At 37.5% G+C, this 18,655-nt stretch overlaps 1 protein-coding gene and 1 long non-coding RNA gene across 3 annotated transcripts in view; one reads left to right on the top strand and one right to left on the bottom strand.

Moving 5' to 3' along the window:
- The window catches only part of LOC117958382, a 17,113-nt gene extending 15,404 nt beyond the window's left edge, over positions 1–1,709 (bottom strand). The window contains exon 1 of the long non-coding RNA XR_004659713.1: positions 1,700–1,709. This is a non-coding gene — a long non-coding RNA (uncharacterized LOC117958382). The remainder of the gene's footprint in view (positions 1–1,699) is intronic.
- Positions 1–18,655, top strand: part of LOC117958240 (protocadherin-9) — a 195,413-nt gene that overhangs the window by 123,579 nt on the left and 53,179 nt on the right. The window contains exon 4 of one of the 2 annotated variants that reach the window (XM_034894579.1): positions 11,504–11,705. In XM_034894579.1, the coding sequence (XP_034750470.1) occupies positions 11,504–11,705 (202 nt within the window). The remainder of the gene's footprint in view (positions 1–11,503; positions 11,706–18,655) is intronic. The other variant, XM_034894641.1, reaches the window with a different exon arrangement.

The following is an 18,655-nucleotide window of genomic DNA, read 5'->3' on the forward strand; positions in this document are numbered from 1 at the left end:
TATATATATATATATATATATATGTATATGTATATGTGGATGTGTATATATATAGATTTATACTGTGTCTATATACAGTATATACAAGAAAGTATTCTGTGATAAAAACAGTAGATAGATTAAATATTTCATTTGTGGACATTGCACATTGCTATATAATAATAATAGTATTGGTATAATAGTAATACATATGTACAAGGTATATGCTAAGGTGCAGTTGGAATGAGTACACCTTTGGTGTTATATATTCATACAGTTAGTGCAGCAACAGTTAGTGTTTAACAGGGTTCAGTTCTTGTATGGCAAAAGGTTTTTTTGGGATTGAATGCACTAATGTAATGACATGTACAAACATCAATATCAAACCATTGTAAATAAAAGATTATTTGCGAGGCTCTTTATCGGACATTCCGCGTCTTACTACATTAAGGCTCAAGTATGTCTAATGAGCATGCCGATGTTATAACACCATGACGGCTGGCACATACCGTAAGAGCAGGTTGTTGGTAGTGATATTTGGTTTCACTGTCAACACCTTGCCATGGTGCGTCAGCTTCAAAGATAACTGTTGTCACTTTCCTTCCATTATCAAGTGGCATTAAACATCTGCTTTTTGACGCAGGTTACAAGTGATTTAGCAAAAGGAATAGACTGCAAAATGTCATTCTCTTATTATTTAAGTGAAAATTAGATTTTGTTTGTGAAACTTTCTCATTAGTGTGGTCTACAATTCAACAACGCCTTTTCAATTACTTTTAGGCCACAACTTAAAAAAGCTGGTTGAGTAGTAAGAGATATTGCTGTGCATTGCCTCTATTATTTCATTGTCTTTTATTTTTTCACTCACTTTCAGCAGGTAATATGTATACAGATTATCTTTAAGATGCAGTATCAGACTAAACAGTTGTTGCCCATGTCGTTAGGTTTTAGCACTTTAGAGCACTTTGCTAATTTTCCAGTCAGTTGAATTGAGCTTTAACAAGAGAGTGTGATAACGTTGTGATAACGTTTACCATGGGGTTTAGTTGCATATATCCAGATTAACACCCTCATAATACCTTATTTCCATTAACAGATGGTATAATACAATCCAATTTATTGTTAAACAAATACAAAGGGAAAGTGCGATTAAATGAGATATAATAAAAAGAAACAACTTTCTTTAATGTCTACTGGCAAGAAAATTCATTGGTTAGATTTTGGCACAGCTGATTCAATGCTCACATTGCTTTGTGCCTACAGATGTGGCAATACAGGCACAATTAGGAATGCATATATGAATGCCTATTTATTTGAGAGTGTTGAGAACAGAAATGCAAGTCATATTTTACATATCATTGTTCTTCCAAGCCGCTGATTTTAGGGGAAGGTGGTGACATATACTGTTGCTCGGTTTCATAGACATTATGAATGTCCACTAAATTATGAATTATCCACAAAAAATTTTTTCACTTGTCATTATTAAGAAAAACAACAACGTTTATGTTCGCTGTTCTAGAAACAAACAAAAACAATCATGGTATTTTTGAGTGAATACCGTGAAAAAAATCAAGATCACTAGTTGCCAAAGCCAACCCCACCTCCCTGGTGAATCAATTTACATTTGATCTCTCAAAGCTGAATAATCATGGCTGTGTACATAGCCATTATTTCTACAGGATAAACAGGGATCCAACTAAACAAATGAGTGCTTCTGTACCTGTTTGGTGTAATGGAATTACAGATAGGATTTAATGACAGTTAATAGAGTTGTAGGTTATTATTAATAATATAGTTTGTGGTGATTAAATAAATGTGTAGCTTTTATTGCAACATGAATGTATTTTGTTTATCTGTGATTATCTGTTGATACTTCTCATTATTTTTGAATGCGTTGTGACACAAAGGTATATCTCACAAGCATCTGTAGTGAGTAAATAAAAAAGCCAACACCTCCATAGTGCCACATAACAGTGACTTCAGTGTTGTATAATGTCTAAAGCTGCCAAAGTGCAACGCCAAGATCACATGGACTGTAACTCATAAACACATCAAGCTTCCCCATTCAGTGCTCAGGGCCTAGTCTACTCTGCTCTGTTGTTAACTGTCTCCGAGTGTCAAATCCTTCATCCTGATGCAGGAGTCACACATGGAGAAGAATTTCTGTGTCTTATTTTATGACTGTGGATGTCGGCGGAGGGTAGAACCGATGAGTGAGTCAGTAGTGGTTAACTTTGTAGCTAATGCTCTGTGGCAGTTGCACAGGTTTCTTCAGCTCTGCTTAAGGCACAGGAGGAAGCTGGTTGAAGTACTTCTTTCTCACAGTTCTCATTCAGCTACATCAGGTTATTTAACAGCACGCCAAAGTTGGGATGAAGAGGAAAGGGAGATGTAGAGATTGGTTGGAGGAATCCACTAGAGAAGGTAAGAGGTCACTGCAGGGTGGAGATGAAAAAGGAGTAGATGAGTCTAAGCTCCAGATGTAGCCTCAGGTGGTGTTAGATGACATCAATTATAAATGGACTTTAATCCCTCTGAAGAAGTCCGTTCAGAAAACTCTGTTTATTTTAGCAAATTTTGCTTCTGTTTTCATTGATTAAAATGTATTTATGCTCACCACTGTTATTTATAAAAATAGTAATAATAATAATACATTTTATTTGTATAGTGCTTTAAAAGGTACTGAAATACACTTTACAAGATGATGAAAACAAAAACAGTAAAAGCAAAAGTATAAAACCAACAACAACAATTAAAGTGAATTCAAAGAGCTGTTTTGCTCTGGCTCTGTGTCACTGCAATGTGGGCAGTGTGACATAAAGGAAAGTCTTTCTGAATGTTTTGTTATCTTGCTTATCTCGGCAGGGAGCTTTGTGCGCCACAGAGGAAAGCCAAACACCATTCGTCTAAACCCACTGTCCACACAAAGATGACACAGAGCTGGTTTAAAATCTGCACACTATCTTTTTAAATAGGTTGGTTATGAGTGCAGTTTTGAAAGAGGGGAGTGAGGGAGAATATGCGAGGTGTGGAGTAAACCAGCCATTGGGAGTTGGGAAGATTTGCCTTCCTGTAGGTTAGCTAGATGTAACCACTGCACTAAAAGTTAGACATGCAATATCTAAGGCAATGTCTCCATTTCCTGTTTCAAGGCAGCCTGTGGAGTCAAACTAAGTTAACTCAGCCATCACTGTGCCTGTTAGCTGACATACTTAGAAAACTCTTTTGAAGTTGACAGAGTTAATCCTAGAAGGTTTGTTTCTTAGGTTTTGTAGCCTTTAAGTTGATTTTTTTTGCGCTTGACTATACTACAATAGTTCAAAGCTATTAGGTGTAGACTTTTTGATTACATCATTTAACCTCATCCCAGCATCTTTTTTGTTGAATTCTCTTATCTTGTACTGTATCTTGGATTGCAGCAATCTTGTGTCTAGTACAACAGTATTTAACACTATTGTTCCATAACTTTAAACTGGACGTTTTTCATCAACACCATGTTTGAAACTATTCGTATTGGTGGTGCTTTTCAGCAATAGCCATAGAAAACAATTCAACGACATTTGAGCACAAGTTCAGCGTGTTGGATGATGTTGTTGATTGTCTTTCTTTAATCCCATTTGATAAGACAAGATGAGTCACCTGAGACACCCGCAGTTTGCTTGGGTAAGCTGTTAGCAGATACAAGTTACTTTTGTTTCTATTCTTCTTTTTCTTTCACAGTGTGGATGCTAAAGGCAATTTGTTGCCCCCTAAATGTAACTCTGGTTGACCTTTACTTTTAAAATTGACGGGCTGTTACCACCAGTAACCAAAGATGTAGACAAATCAACCAAGACAGAAACCTTAAAGCTGCTTGAATCAATATTGTCGTGTTGCTGTAACAATAGAACGCAGTTAAATTCACTTCAAGTGACAAACCCTCAGACGATTATCACCCAACTCTAAATTGTGGCATACTTGCTCATGGTTTTTGTTAAGTCACACTGCTCTCATTTTCATCACATTTTTAGCTGCTGCAGGCTGTTTTTGATTATGGAAAACCCACAGCTGTCTTAACACTAAATATCAGGCTGACAGACTAAGCATCTAATTGGTTAACATATGGTGAATTCAGAGCCTTACACATTTATTTCAGGAGTTGGTGGAGACCTATACAGAGCTAAACAGAGAGTGAAGATTGTACTTACATTCTGGGTGGTAAGAAAAACAAATGCAACTACTACTTACTAGTGTCTACCGTTACGTTCCCCATGTTGATTTTTCACCGACAGGTGATTTGCAGCATGTTCTGCTGCCCCCATATGACCAACAAAATTAAGGATTACTGACTTATTGTTAACAGGATTAACTAAATAACATATAGTTGCAATGAATGTTTTGTTCAGACAGAAAATAATTTATTACAGGTGCACCGTTGCATTTCAAGTGTTGCATACAGTAACTTGGCCTACTTTGGATGTATTGAGATTGATTGAAGGACATAAGCTAAACCGGGTAATGTTAACAGTGTCACTGTGTCACGAGCCAAAGCATTCATTTTGTTGTAGCAATGAACGTAAACGTAAGAATAACTACGATTTTTACAGCGCATTTCATGAAACACAAGGACCCTTCATACAAATACAGGGGGACAAGGGAAAAGAAAATAGTTGTTCAACACAAACACAGACTGGAAATAAATAAAAACCCGACACTAAATTGAAGGGGTACTTATTTTAATGTAGGCTACTGGCGTACAACCACATCACCAATTGCAGAGTTATTTTCTGAATTAAATAGACATATACACCTGAGGGCCAATTCAGGGCTGGGTTAATATCCTTTACAATCCCATTATCGTATCCATCTGTTGAAAAACTGATGGCGATTGACTTAGGTTTTTGCCAGTTGTCTGTCACTTTCCCTTTTAGCTTTTATTTGTTCTTCGGTTAATTTCCTTTTTTTCTGTGATGGCACTGCTCCAGTATCAGCCAAAATTACAACTTCTAAAACTAAATAAGAACACAATTAGGCCTACATAAAGAAATATCCTGCTATCTTTTACCCCGCTGCGCTGGATACACTGTCACAGGCTTTTCTGGTGTTACACCAAAATCTGTGACGGATCAGAATGTGTGCTCTGTGGAGCCGGTATACCTGCCGTAAATCGTTTTGTGACTTCACAGGAAAAATTAGACCTAGGAAAAGGCATTAAAAACTACAGAAAAATAGCGTTCTTTTCACTGTTAGTCTCCTTTGCTTTGAAAAATTACACAGTTTCAGAAACATTTGAAAATTCACATGTAGTTAACTCAGTTTTATTATCTCCACCAAGGAGGTTAACGTTGTTTGAATGTCAGCAGGATTTTGAAAAAACTGCTAGTCCGAAATTCATGAAACAATTTGGAAGGGGGTCACATGGACCAGGGAAGAGCCCGTTAAATCTTGGATCGGATTCAAATCATGGAGCGGATACACACACATTTCAGTTTTCTTTAACAATCCAAGATAGTGTATTTGTGTTACTCCGTAATTTCAATGCATATATCTTTTTAACAAGCAAAAAGCCGTGGGTAGGTGTGCAAATGCCCATGTATGAAACTAGGATGAGATAATTAATTTGGGAGGTGTAGACAGATGTAAAGAAAACAAATTGGACTTTACATTACACTGATATTACAGAGAGGGAACTTGTCACAGCATGTGTCACTAACTGAGAGTTGTAACTCTGGTGAACAACATACTGTATGACTCACGGTTTTATGCTTTTGATGAGAATAAATGTCTGAGTGTCTCCTATGTGGGTTAGACACTAAAGGGTTGAAGGATAAATAAATAAAAATGCATGATGTACACTGCATCCATAAATCTGCTTAAAGATCATTTTGCCCAGAATAAATGATGGACTGTGTTGATAATCACATGCTAAGCAAGTGTTCTGTAAATAAAACACACGTACACACACACACACACACACACACACAAAACATGTCCTCCAAGCTTGCAGTTTGCAAAATGGGTCAGATGTGACTTAGATGTATGTATATTTGTGTTTGTCTTTGTGTGTGTGCGTGTGTGTGTATTTGTGGTGAACCAAAGTGTGAGGCAGTGACTGATCGAGCCTCATTGTGGATGTGGCAGAATGCAGATGTTTCTCAGAACTGCCTCGCTATGATTTAATGATGAAAAGCAGAAGGCAGCAGACTTAGACTCAGGAGAGGCAGCAGGAGCAGACTACGTCAATATTAGAGTCAGAATCAAAGACGGGGGAGATTGTGATTTATTTGTCACTTTTTATTTGAGTGTTGCTTACAGAAACAAGTTTGGGAACTCTTTTTATGTCTGCATCTTTCATCTTTTTTAAGCATTTGAAAAGCTTGTTTTTGACTGTTTATGTCATCAAAATAGAGCCCTGCCTGACTGAGATTGTGATGCATTTTATCCCAAAGGAAATCTGAATGTTATGTTGACAGAAGGCAGTGTCTATCGTTTGCCTTGACTTGATGTTTTATGGATTGTCACAGCTTGTCAGGGTTGTGGATGAACACTGTGGGGAAAAGAGTATGACATTGAAATGTACTTTTTCAAAAACATGATTATTTATCAAGAAAATTATGTAAAATATTGTATTTTAGGGGTTAATAGCATAAAATAGACATTTTGTTGTTTCGACACGTGTTGAAGTACAGTGATAGACATGCAAAGGTTTAAGGCAGATGGGGAAATGGTAGGAAAGGGGAAAAAAGCGAGCCAAACTATGACCAGTGGAACAAAGAAGACAATCACTGTTGTGGCCTTTATTGATATTTAAAAAAAAAGAAAAAAGGAATTTTCCAAGGTGGCCAGCAGATGGCACAGCACCTTTGGTCTCTAAGGAAAAGAGAAAGAGAGAGAAGGGCAGGGAGAGAAAGGGAAAACATTTTTTTTTTGTGAGTTTTGTTTTCCTGGTTGAATGATCTCTCTCAGTGGTTTGATTGTGAGAATGGACTCGTGGGAAGTGTTCTCTCACGGCAGGTGTCAGACTGCTGTTAGATAAGATTATTTGTGGGGGTTGAGGGGTTGCATTATTCTGTGTGTGTGTGCATGCACGTCTGCTCAGTGTGTGCTTCTTCTCATTAAATGTCTGCCTGATAGAAATGTAGTGTTATATTGAGTTCCTGTGGAATCACAGGAGTTGTTTTTGACGTGCGCACAGTGCTCCATACGGTCACACTCAGAGGAGAAAGACGGGAAGGAAGAGAGAAAGCTTGTGCGCCGAGTCATAAGCCCTATGCCTATTTGTTTTCTGTCACATAAAACCAAAGTTCTATCAGTTTTGTGTTTTATGGGATTGAGTCTTTACTGTGCAGTGATTCTGTATATTTCAGCCATTGATTGCAGTGTTACTGTGGTATAGTACTTTATTGAAACATGATATCATGTGATATCATGGCGTCCCGCACAATGTATATCATATCATTGGTGACTAACCACTTTATGAATCTGTTACTTCTGCAATCAGGTATTTGTTAGTCCTTTAAAAAATGAAAACGCAAGCTTTTGATCAACACAACAAATAAAAGTTTTTGTACCTTTCCAAAAACTTATAGTGATAATAATGATTCTAGAACTCATTTGTATGGAGCTAGGTTTATCCTTTGGAATACAAAAAAAATCATATTCAAATCCTGTTTAAATTTGTTGAATATTGTATCCTTTCAATGAAGACTCAAGGGCGAACATCAGTCTTGATCATTTGCAGGCTTGCTAGAATGTAAACCTTGAAGCAGCAAAAGTGCAGCTATTTGCTTTGTGTTTTAAATTGAGTGTGTTTGGTCAGGCAAATTATAAAAACAAGCGGATAATAAGTGTTAGCAGGCGCGATAAGCCATAATATCTTGTAAACTGGCAGCGAGGAATAGTTTAAGCCGGTTTATGCTAATGTTACTACAAGTGACTGTCAGCAACAGAGAAATACACATAACTTCAAACATGCGTTCCAAAATTAAACACATGTGCAAACACAAACTAAACACACACACACACACACACACACACACACACACACACACACACACACACACACACTAACACAGAACGCACATAGGCGCACACATCACAGAGATAGCACGTGCAATTTAAAACAGGACCTTTTAATTTAGTATTATAATGAAATTGTAAATGATGAGTTATAAATTATTTAGTTTGGAACAATCGAGGTTATAGTGAAATATTGATAAAGGAAGCATAAGTCCTTTAATAATTTTACTTGCATACAGTTTATTCTTACATTAAACCTCAGAGTTAAATCCAACAGGGCTCCAAGCATCTGACAGCACATCACTGAAGCTGATCACTTTTTTCTACTAGTAAAACTCAAAGGAAATGACATATACAAAGTTATTCTTGCTTCAATTATGGCCTGTTCTTGTCATGTATATGAGAAGACTGTTTTGTAATATCACATTTGTCATGTTGTATAATTAAGAATGCTATTCTTTTTTCCGTGCTTTAAACAATGGCAGTGATTTTCCCAACATCGACTGCATTTCCATTTATATTCACTCACTCCATGTATTAATCAGAGGATTCTCATGAATGTCTGATTATTATACTGATGGGCCTGTACTTGTGCTGTCATGTGCTGATCCTAAACCTAGAGAAACCTTTACAGAAGCTCCAGTGAATTACACATGACTCCCAATCCTTTACCTTACTCATTTAATGGATTAACATCATGTTTATTATACCTTTTGATCATTTACATTGTAGCACATTGCCTTAATTAATCAATACGTTTATCAAGGTTTTGAAAATATAGAATTTCATGTAAAATATCTAGTTGCCTACTTAACTCTGGAAAGAAGTGGTAGAAAAGCTGCCAGTATCAGTATTGCTAGCTTGATATGTTCAGGGCTGCCAACAAATAGATGGTTACCTTGCCTAAGGCTACCTTCTTTGGCATCAGCAGGAAGAAAACATATGAAGCAACTGTTAATTAACTGCAGATACACCAAATACGTCAATTCTTTAAGGCTTGCCTCACCCTTCTGCTTCAATGGGATTATTCTCTCTATAAAATTTTTAAACTACACACACACTCCTCACTTTATGTGAAACGAATAGTGCTGCTTTGCCTAATCAGTTTACTTTAGCTGTCACACAAACATACAAAGGAGGGAACCCTGGTAGAGAGGATTGTCCCCCTCATTATGTAATCTTCATTTAAAATGCCACATCTGATCAACTGCCACTTTTTAATTACTACTGGTGACATTTATCAAGATTCCTACTGTTTTACAAGACCTTTACATTTATTTGTGCTTGGCTATGCACTTTTTGGTTGTCCTTGGAGACGGCAAATGTGAAGCGTTTTGAATCCTGATTTTGATTTCGGGCAACATAAACTGGATTTTGATCTTCTACGAAGAAAATGTCACATTTTGCGTCGCTTTCACAGCTATATTCAACTGTCAAATAAGATAAATTAGTAATTGTCAATTTATTTTATATTTTTTTAATTAACCTGTTGAATGCAACTAATTTTAGTTTTGATGTAACATAAAAGAAACATGTAAAGCTATGTGCATACTAAAATCCACCATAATCTTTTCAAAAAATGACACCATACAGTACACAGATTTTTCAGCCTTGCATTTCAGAAAACGTTCTTTCTTGTCATTTCAATTCATTCTCCCTTTTGTCAGCTGAGTAATAGTGTCATTGCAACACGGCACAACATGTATGAAGAGACATATTCCTCCAAGGTTGTTGTAGCTTACAGTTTTTTTGTAGATCTGGAGTTGCAGATTGAGAGATCTATCTATCTATCTATCTATCTATCTATCTATCTATCTATCTATCTATCTATCTATCTATCTATGCCTGCATCATCCATCCCTCATAAAAATTAAACACCATGCATCTCCCCCTCCTTTTTCCCAGAGTCTCTTAGGTCTGCCTCCAAGTCCCCAACCCCCACCTCCCTCACCACCCCATTCTTTTCTTTGTTCCCTCTTTTTGGTTAATTGAATGTTGCATTTTTTGGAGCAGTTCTAAAATATATAATGAGGTCATTTGCATTAGACTGCAGATTGGGTGACCTTTGCTTTTGCCAATAATTACTGTAAAACCCGTCTCTGTCTGTCATCACCAAGGATGTGGCAGGGACCTCTCTGTGCTCACGAAAGGTTAGCTGGAGGCTTGTGTCTGGACTTGTGAAAAAGCCTTAGGAAAATGTCATTAGAGCAAGGGGAAAAGACACTCGGAATTAACAATTCGAAATGCAATCAAGATGGCTTTAAGGATGGTGTGTGCGTGTGCTTACGTCTGTGTGGGCTTTCATGCATATCTCCAGCAGAGGGGCCATACGACTTGTCCCTGGAACACTTGTGGGTTAAGAAATTCCTCTCATCAGAGAGAGTGCAGAATGTGGGAAGAAGGACACCCTGGGGGCGACTTCTGTTAGCTCTGCAGGCTACTTTGACTTTGCCCATATGCAAACAAAGTGACAACACAATCTAAATAATCAGGCTGTAAATGTCCCTGCAGAAGTCCTCACAAACATGACAATATGTTGCCACCAATACATTGCATGGCATTGCTTACACTGTGCAATAATGAAAGGCTCACAAATTTTGCTCTTTTCACCTTGCTGAATTTTTGTAACATTGCATGGTGTTTAACTTGCATGCTTTTATTGGTTGTCATTGTGCAGTGAAACGTGACTGTATTTACCATGTGTTAACGCCCCTTCCCATCAACAACGTGGCCCAAGTTAAAATAGACTTTATAGTTTCCAATCATTCTCAGTCTTCTGGCACTTGAAATTGACCCTCCTATTCATCAATGTTTCCCTTACTCATAAATGTTTAATACATTTGACCTCATTCAGACAATCTCTTAAAGGTCCAATGTGTAGGAATTTCTCTCATCTAGCATTGAGATCATATATGGCAATCAACTCTCTCGCGCCACTCAGTTTAAAGTACGCATTACAGCTACGGTAGCCTTCACGCTTCGAGAAGCCGGTCTTTTGCTTCTTTTTTACTTCTGTTCCTGAAATTTGGATTTTGAACATGTATGGTCCTCCATGTTTCCTTCTTCAAACTAGCTGGAGCCAGGATGCGACGATTCACGACGAGCAGATAGGCAGCACCTGTGAGTTTATCTTGTGACAGCAAACATGTGAAAGGCAGAGAAGTATATCAAGTGTGTCCCTTACCCGCTAACGTATTTCAAGATGGCACATGAATATGGAGCGTCTACCCCAGTTCATCCAAATGGCAATGTAAAATTTCAAGCCAATAGGAATACTTGGAATTGATGGTGGTGGTAAATAGTCATGAAAAAGGACAAGTTTGTTAACGGGCATTGCCAATTTTGATAATGATCTACTAAACACGTTACACACTGGACCTTTAAGGCTGCTTTTTTCACACTGCAGTGCTGATCAGTGTGAGCTTGGTCAGCTTAGTGTAAAACAAAAGTGTCAAAAGGATACAATTTTGAAGGGGCAGAGCAGAGCACTAACATCAGAGGCTCTGTTTTGTGCTCTTGGTTCTAGTCGCAGCGGCGCGTCACGTTTCACCTGCCGGATGGCTCCCAGGAGAGCTGCAGTGACAGCGGTCTGGGGGACCACGAGCCTGTAGGCAGTGGCTCCCTCCTCACACAACCTCTCCCTCTGGTGCAGGCACAGGACGACTTCTACGAGCAGGCCTCCCCTGATAAGAGGACTGAAGCTGACGGCAACTCCGATCCCAACTCTGGTGAGTTGAAATATATCTCATGGCATACTACCATTGCTTTTTAATACACATGCATGGTCAGTTTCTTTGGGTTTCTCTCTTTCTGTCTCTATTTTCTCTCTTTTAAAAACTTTAAGCACCATTGCAGACATAACAGCTGCAAAGAGTTCACTTAGTGGACGTGTGTAGGTTGTGATGTATTTTCTTTAAATACAATTAGATTTTTTGTTTCCTGCTTATGGAATGGAAGACAGTGAAATCTGAACATGCTTTGCTTCAAAGTAATGGTTATAGTAAATGAATGTTTCAGATTTTGCTTAGGGGAATGACTAAAACTCCTTCAGCATAGATGATAAATAGTCATAAAAAACTGAAAAGGACTTAACTCACCAAATATCATTTAATTTGGAGTCATTTCATTGCTCGTGTAGGTTTCTAGTGGATACACAAGCAGGTCATTCATTTCTCAGTTAATCATCCACACTCATTCCTCCCAGGAGCAAACCTGGGCCTCCCATAGGCTCCTCACCTATTTGTGAAACTCATTTGATTTATTTAGAGATGATTTCCCAGTTGGAAGTCTTGGTGCTCAGCTGAAGATGTTAACTTCCAACTATTTCTGGTGGGAATGTACATCTCCGACCCAGTTTTCTCATTTATCATTAAGAGGTGAAGCGTACGCAAGATCAAGAGCATCGCCCCAAGGTCGATGCCAGCTTGCCTGCTGAGGGTGGAGCAGCCAGCACCACATAAATACAAGTGCTGTGAATAAACTGTGTGCGCGTATGATTTCATACAGACTCTAACTTAGCAGATGTACTCACAGTTGGCAGATGTACTCTGTGTAGACCTACTGACTCGCTCACTCAAACGAATGGAGCTGCACATGGCCGGACCACGTGCAGTTGAAGTACAGCGAACTGAAATGTAGGCCTGCACGATTTGGGGGGAAATACAAATCACAATTTTTTTGCTTGGGATTGATATCACAATTCTCTGCTACGATTTTGTGGACCATGAGAAAACAAAACACATTGGCAGTACAGATCCAAGGTTATTATATTGTCACATTTTCACAAGTTTTAATTTTTAATTAGTATTGACTTTTTGTTTTCAAATTCAGTTTAGTTTTAGTTAGTTTTTTAAAGCGGGTTTCTAGTTTAGTTTTTTTTACGTTTTGAAAATGATTAGTTTTAGTTTAGTTTTTATCAGTTTAGTCTTTTTTGTAATATGGGTTATTTGTCGGGGGATTCGAAAAGGTCGGAAAAAACTTGTGTAATAATAACTCAACAAAAACATCATATTTTTGATTTAATTTATCAATTTTAGAAATATGTCTTCACAATGTATTCAACAGTAACACCAGTATGAACAATGATGATGAGCACACATATGTAAACAGTCTACACTAGACGCTGCAGTAAGTGCAAAATGTGTAAGTGACTGGTTCCAGGTGAAAAACCTAAACAGCCAACAGACTAAAGAAGACAGACATCATCAGGTGTTTTGAACTTTTTTAAGTTGTCCCAGTATTAATGCACATATTAATTCAATAAAATTCAATTTTTAATTCAATTTTATTTATAGTATCAGATCATTACAAGAGTTATCTCAAGACACTTTACAGATAGGTCTTAGACCACACTAGACCACATACAGTTCTACTAGTTCCCTCCAGAGCAAGCGACAGTGGCAAGGAAAAACTCCCTTTTAGGAAGAAACCTCGGACAGACCCAGGTTTACAAATAGTAAACTACTACAAATAGTAGTTTGTAGTAGTTCATGGCATGGCAGGAAGCAGCACTGCAGAGTGTAGCATGGCACCACAGAGCGTTGCAGGTTGTAACAGGGAATCGCAGGACATGTAGCAGGACAAAGGCGTCAGCTGCAAACATGATTTTGGAACCTCCCTGATCCAAGGAAAAGAACATAAGGACTACGGGGAATTACTTCCCAGAGCTAGGTTAGTAAAAAGCATTTCTGGGACATGGATGCACACAAATGTTAAGATAAAGGAGATCACTTTGTCAAAGGAAGTCCCCCAGCAGTCTAAAACTATTACAGCATAACTAAGAGAGACTGTACTGCCCTGCCTCCCTCTAGTTTTATTGTATTAATGATTATTTGGTAAATTAATCTGACAACTATGAAGAGGAGAAGAGAAGGGGTGCCGTGTCTGCAGCTATACACCCTCATCCGCCGTCCAAGGCAAATGCTGCAACTCCACACTCCCTAACTACACTCACCTAAAGGATTATTAGGAACACCTGTTCAATTTCTCATTATTGCAATTATCTAATCAACCAATCACATGGCAGTTGCTTCAATGCATTTAGGTGTGTGGTCCTGGTCAAGACCATCTCCTGAACTCCAAACAGAATGGGAAAAAAAGGTGATTTAAGCAATTTTGAGCTTGGCATGGTTGTTGGTGACAGATGGGCCGGTCTGAGTATTTTACAATCTGCTCAGTTACTGGGATTTTCACGCACAACCATTTCTAGGGTTTACAAAGAATGGTGTGAAAAGGGAAAAACATCCAGTAAGCGGCAGTCCTGTGGTTGAAAATGCCTTGTTGATGCTAGAGGTCCGAAGAGAATGGGCCGTCTGATTCAAGCTGATAGAAGAGCAACTTTGAATGAAATGACCACTCGTTACAACCGAGGTCGGCAGCAAAGCATTTGTGAAGCCACTCCGTCCACAGTGGGATGAATGCCGTCTCTTCTAATTAGACCAGGCTTTCCCCGGAACACACTCCAGTTGTCCACCTAGGCCACATTCTGACATTGTCTGACATTGTCTTTGCCTACGTACCAAGTTTTGTGCTAACAGGTCGCACGGCTCAAGTTGCACACATTAGTGTAAGTGGTGAATCCACACCTGGGTCCCATAGGTCCCGCCTACTTTGACAAATCACTACACCACTGTTGGTGTGGCCTTATAAGTGGTGCTAGAACATACCCTCAAAATGTCTGAGTTATAAACCTTTTGTACTTGTATGGCCCCCTAGTGGACAATTTAAAAAAATGTGTTGTAGAGCTTCAAAGGGTCTTACCAAAGAAAACTCGTTGACAGCTTTCACTTTGGCCGAGATATGAAAAAGTTTGTGTTTTTATAGCTAACTATTGAATAATTTGCAGCATTTTTATCTGATAAAAATTCTTTTGATACCTTTATGTCATGTTGGACTGGAGATACTCCGTACCAAATTTCGTGCCAATTTGTTGCAAAGATGTTGAAAAAGAAGGTTTATGATAAATCGTTATTTTTCACGCATAAATGTCTAGGCAGACATGGGCGGGGCCTATATCAGGTGTATCAGCTCAATTCAGGGAACACGTGGATGTGTGTATTTTTTACATTCAATGTATAGTTTGGAAGTTTTAATTAAAAGGCCATCTAGCAGTGCAAGTGGCGGAATGCTTTGGTCCGAGGTCCAGCAGAGATCTGGACCAGACCAGAAAATGGCAACCGCCCACCATGGAAAGCAATAGGGTTCCATAGCTCAGCTTTGCTAGTTTTTAAAAACAGGTGCTCTTTGTATCCAAGAATCCAAGATTCAGAGAGAGGTGAGTCACAACAACAAAATACCAAGGCACACTGCTTTGCAAAAAACTAAAAAGTAGTTAATAAATGAGCCTACACGTTTCAACTCAGTCTTCTACATGGCATCATGCATATTGCCAGTAGTAGTAGAAATAGTGAAAATATAGAATAGAGAAAACGAAAGAAAGAATTATCAATGAATGTTTTGCAGAAAACTTTAATATTAAGATCTTAAATTAACAGTAAATATTTAAAAGATATATTTAATATAATCATTAATCATTAAGCCATTACGTAGATTTAAAACATAATTTGGGTGTTACACTTACTATGGAAATTAATTGTATATGAATTTAATTTTCAGGAGACACAGTTAATAATTTAATTGGAAATGTAAAGTTAATTTATTTTAAGTGTACAGACAAGCGATAATAGCATACAAGAGTTAAAGTTAGAATATATAAAAGCGGTAATTAAACTATCAGCAATTATTGGCAGTACTCAGCCGTGATGTGCACGCTGTACTTCATAACATGTCAGACATTTATGCAATAAGTGACATACAGTATGCAAAGTAGCTACACATGTCAAAAAAGAACACTGCAAATGCAATGTGATGGTTAGCACAATTATGCGCAAATGTAGAGCCAGTTATGCCAGATTAGAGTATAAAAAGGCTTGAATTACTTAAAGTAAATCTATAAACTGTACACATAGAATGTGTGGAATCAGTCCAAAGACATATATAGGTGAATTGCATGAAAAACCAACAAACCACAACAACACAGTATATAGATATAAATATTTCCAACAAACAATTGTCCATTTAGTTCTTTACATGATTTAACAAGGTGGTATCTGACCCTGTAAACCAATTTTCAACTATGTAAGATATTACTTAAACATGAGATCTACACATTTCTAAAATGGCCTCTCTGGCCATTCTCTAGGAATGCATTTAACCTATTGATATGTATATCCTTGGTGCAGACTATTTAAACTGTAAAATGCTTAATTTAAAGTACACCTAAGAAGAACTTCATACTACACAAGCCATTATGCATGTAACAAGACTGCTTACATCAACAGTTTACAACATAAGGAATCATTTCTGTTTTGTAAGTTTTGTTTGTTTGTCTTCAAACTGCTAACAGTGACAACAGTGATACTTGATCATTGACCTGCTGCATGGCATGATAATGATTTTATGTCTTGTGTCTGAGGGATGTGTTACCTGCAGGTGGTGGTGCTCTCAAATGTGTGAACCCAATGTTCCCAGGTTAACTAGTTCTAAGTAAGTCTCTTTCAGACTTGAAAAGCCCCCCAAACTGGACGATATGACTCAGGCTGTAGACAAAGGCAACAGTATCTGGAAGATGTTTGACACTACTGTATTCTAAGTTGAGGTGTAAATTATCTTTTAAATAACACCTTATAAAAGGAACTTAACAGTGGATGGTCTTACCACTATGCTTTTATCAAGGTTTGACAGAAAACAAATGCTTGCCTTTTTTCTGACATATTAAGACTGTTCAAAAGGCCTTCTTACAGAAATGAAGATTTAAATTATTTATTAAATGATAATGCCTCTGCAGTCCTCCTTTTTTTAAGGCGTTTTCCCTTTATTTCAGAGTGGATAGACAGGAAAGGTGGGAGAGAGATGGGTGACGATATGCAGCAAAAGACTGCAGGTCGCATTCGAACACCAGGGCGCTCGGCCTAAATGGGGCGCACGCTCTTATTGGGTGAGCTAGAGGCCGCCCTCGCAGTCCTAATTTTTTGTGCAGGATATTGAAAAAATATTTAGTTTAAAAGTGTTTATTTTTCTGCTTTGGTTGCAAGCAAAAGTGGGATTTACATGGGAGACAAATTAAAGTTGCTGGCAGATGAGAGTGATCACTATGTCCTCCTGATAATTAAGGTAACTGAGGTAATTAATGTATTTGTTATGATACCTACAAAGTGGGCATTTAGGGACATCTAAACAGGATTTCCAATCCATAAGAAATAATAAACTTTTTTTAGATTTAGATATACCTACTTTTTTGTACAAAATAGAACTACATTGTTTAGTAGTTTAAATGAAGTGATGCTAATGAAGGCTACATTAAACAACTAAACTACAAACAATCCCCTTGATTTTAATATTGGACTTCATGTGTCCCATTTTTAACTGATATTGTGATTGGGAGTAAAACTGACCGAAAAATCTTTAGATCTTGGCCTCCCTATCTGTTTTACGTTAAAACAACTGAACTTCCTAATTATCCTTTATGTAAGAAAGGAAAGTGGTTAGATGTATGCGTAGGTTGTGCCTTTCATCTGAACCAAGGAAACACACAGTGTGGGTGTTGTGAAAATTTGACATCTAACAGTATTTTTTGAAATAATGGAGTAGAGCACAAATGTTTCTTTGTGACATGAAGATATCCCTGAAGCTTTAAGACCAAGAAAAATTAGAAGTTTGTAAACAAAACAAGAAAAACATCAGTTGAACATGAGGGTGGAGAAAAAAAACAATAACAGATGGATGGCATTTCAGTCAACAATATGATAATTTGTGGCGAGAGAAATAAACTTGATAGTAATATAGGCAACTAGTATTTGAATAAATGTGGTTGCTAAGTTTCCCGAATAAAATTAAGTTACGTTGAAAAAAAAGCTTATATTTTTACGAACAATTCCCAAAACAGCACTTACAAGCAAGAGCCCGTGAAGGACTGTTTTTTAACATTCGCTGTCCATGGTGCTGAAGAGAAGGATACATTGATTACAAGTATCTTGCTGTATTAAAACCATGTTAGATAGTAAAAATGCTTAAAATACAAAGCAAACATGAAAGAAATGATAAAGTAGGTACCATGAATGTGCAACAGCATGAGTACGTTATGAAAAAGCACTGCAATTGACAGCCAACAGTGACAGCCTACAGCCTGGCAAGTTTAGGAGAGTAACACAATTTGCTTTTTCGTTTATAAAATCAAACATGGAAATATTTTTCCAGCTGAGCTTAAAACTTAAAATTGAGCAACCAGTCATGTTGACATTAATATGACCGTGAATCAAGTTTTTAATTGTAATGAATTGTAATTTTATCATTGTACTGGATGAATGTGCTGTATTGTAAATGTATTTATACAGTAGGTTCTGCTTGTAGAATCCTCTGTATATTGTTAGTGTGGAGATGATTATTTAATGATGTTGCATGTTAAAGAATGTTTTTAGTGTCTGGCGATTGTTCTGTGTGTACCTGCCCAGGGACTGCATATGAAAATTATTCAATTTCTAAATCTGGCATAAATTGTATTTTCTCATTTTAAGAGGAATGTTTCTCGTTGTGCATTGTCATTGTTTACAAACAAATATTAGTAATACTAATTATAGACTTGGTTGAATTATACTTTGATAGATTCAGCTGCTGCTTAACA

This window comes from Etheostoma cragini, chromosome 1, assembly GCF_013103735.1.
Source record: "Etheostoma cragini isolate CJK2018 chromosome 1, CSU_Ecrag_1.0, whole genome shotgun sequence".
NCBI classification, from domain to species: Eukaryota; Metazoa; Chordata; class Actinopteri; order Perciformes; family Percidae; genus Etheostoma; species Etheostoma cragini.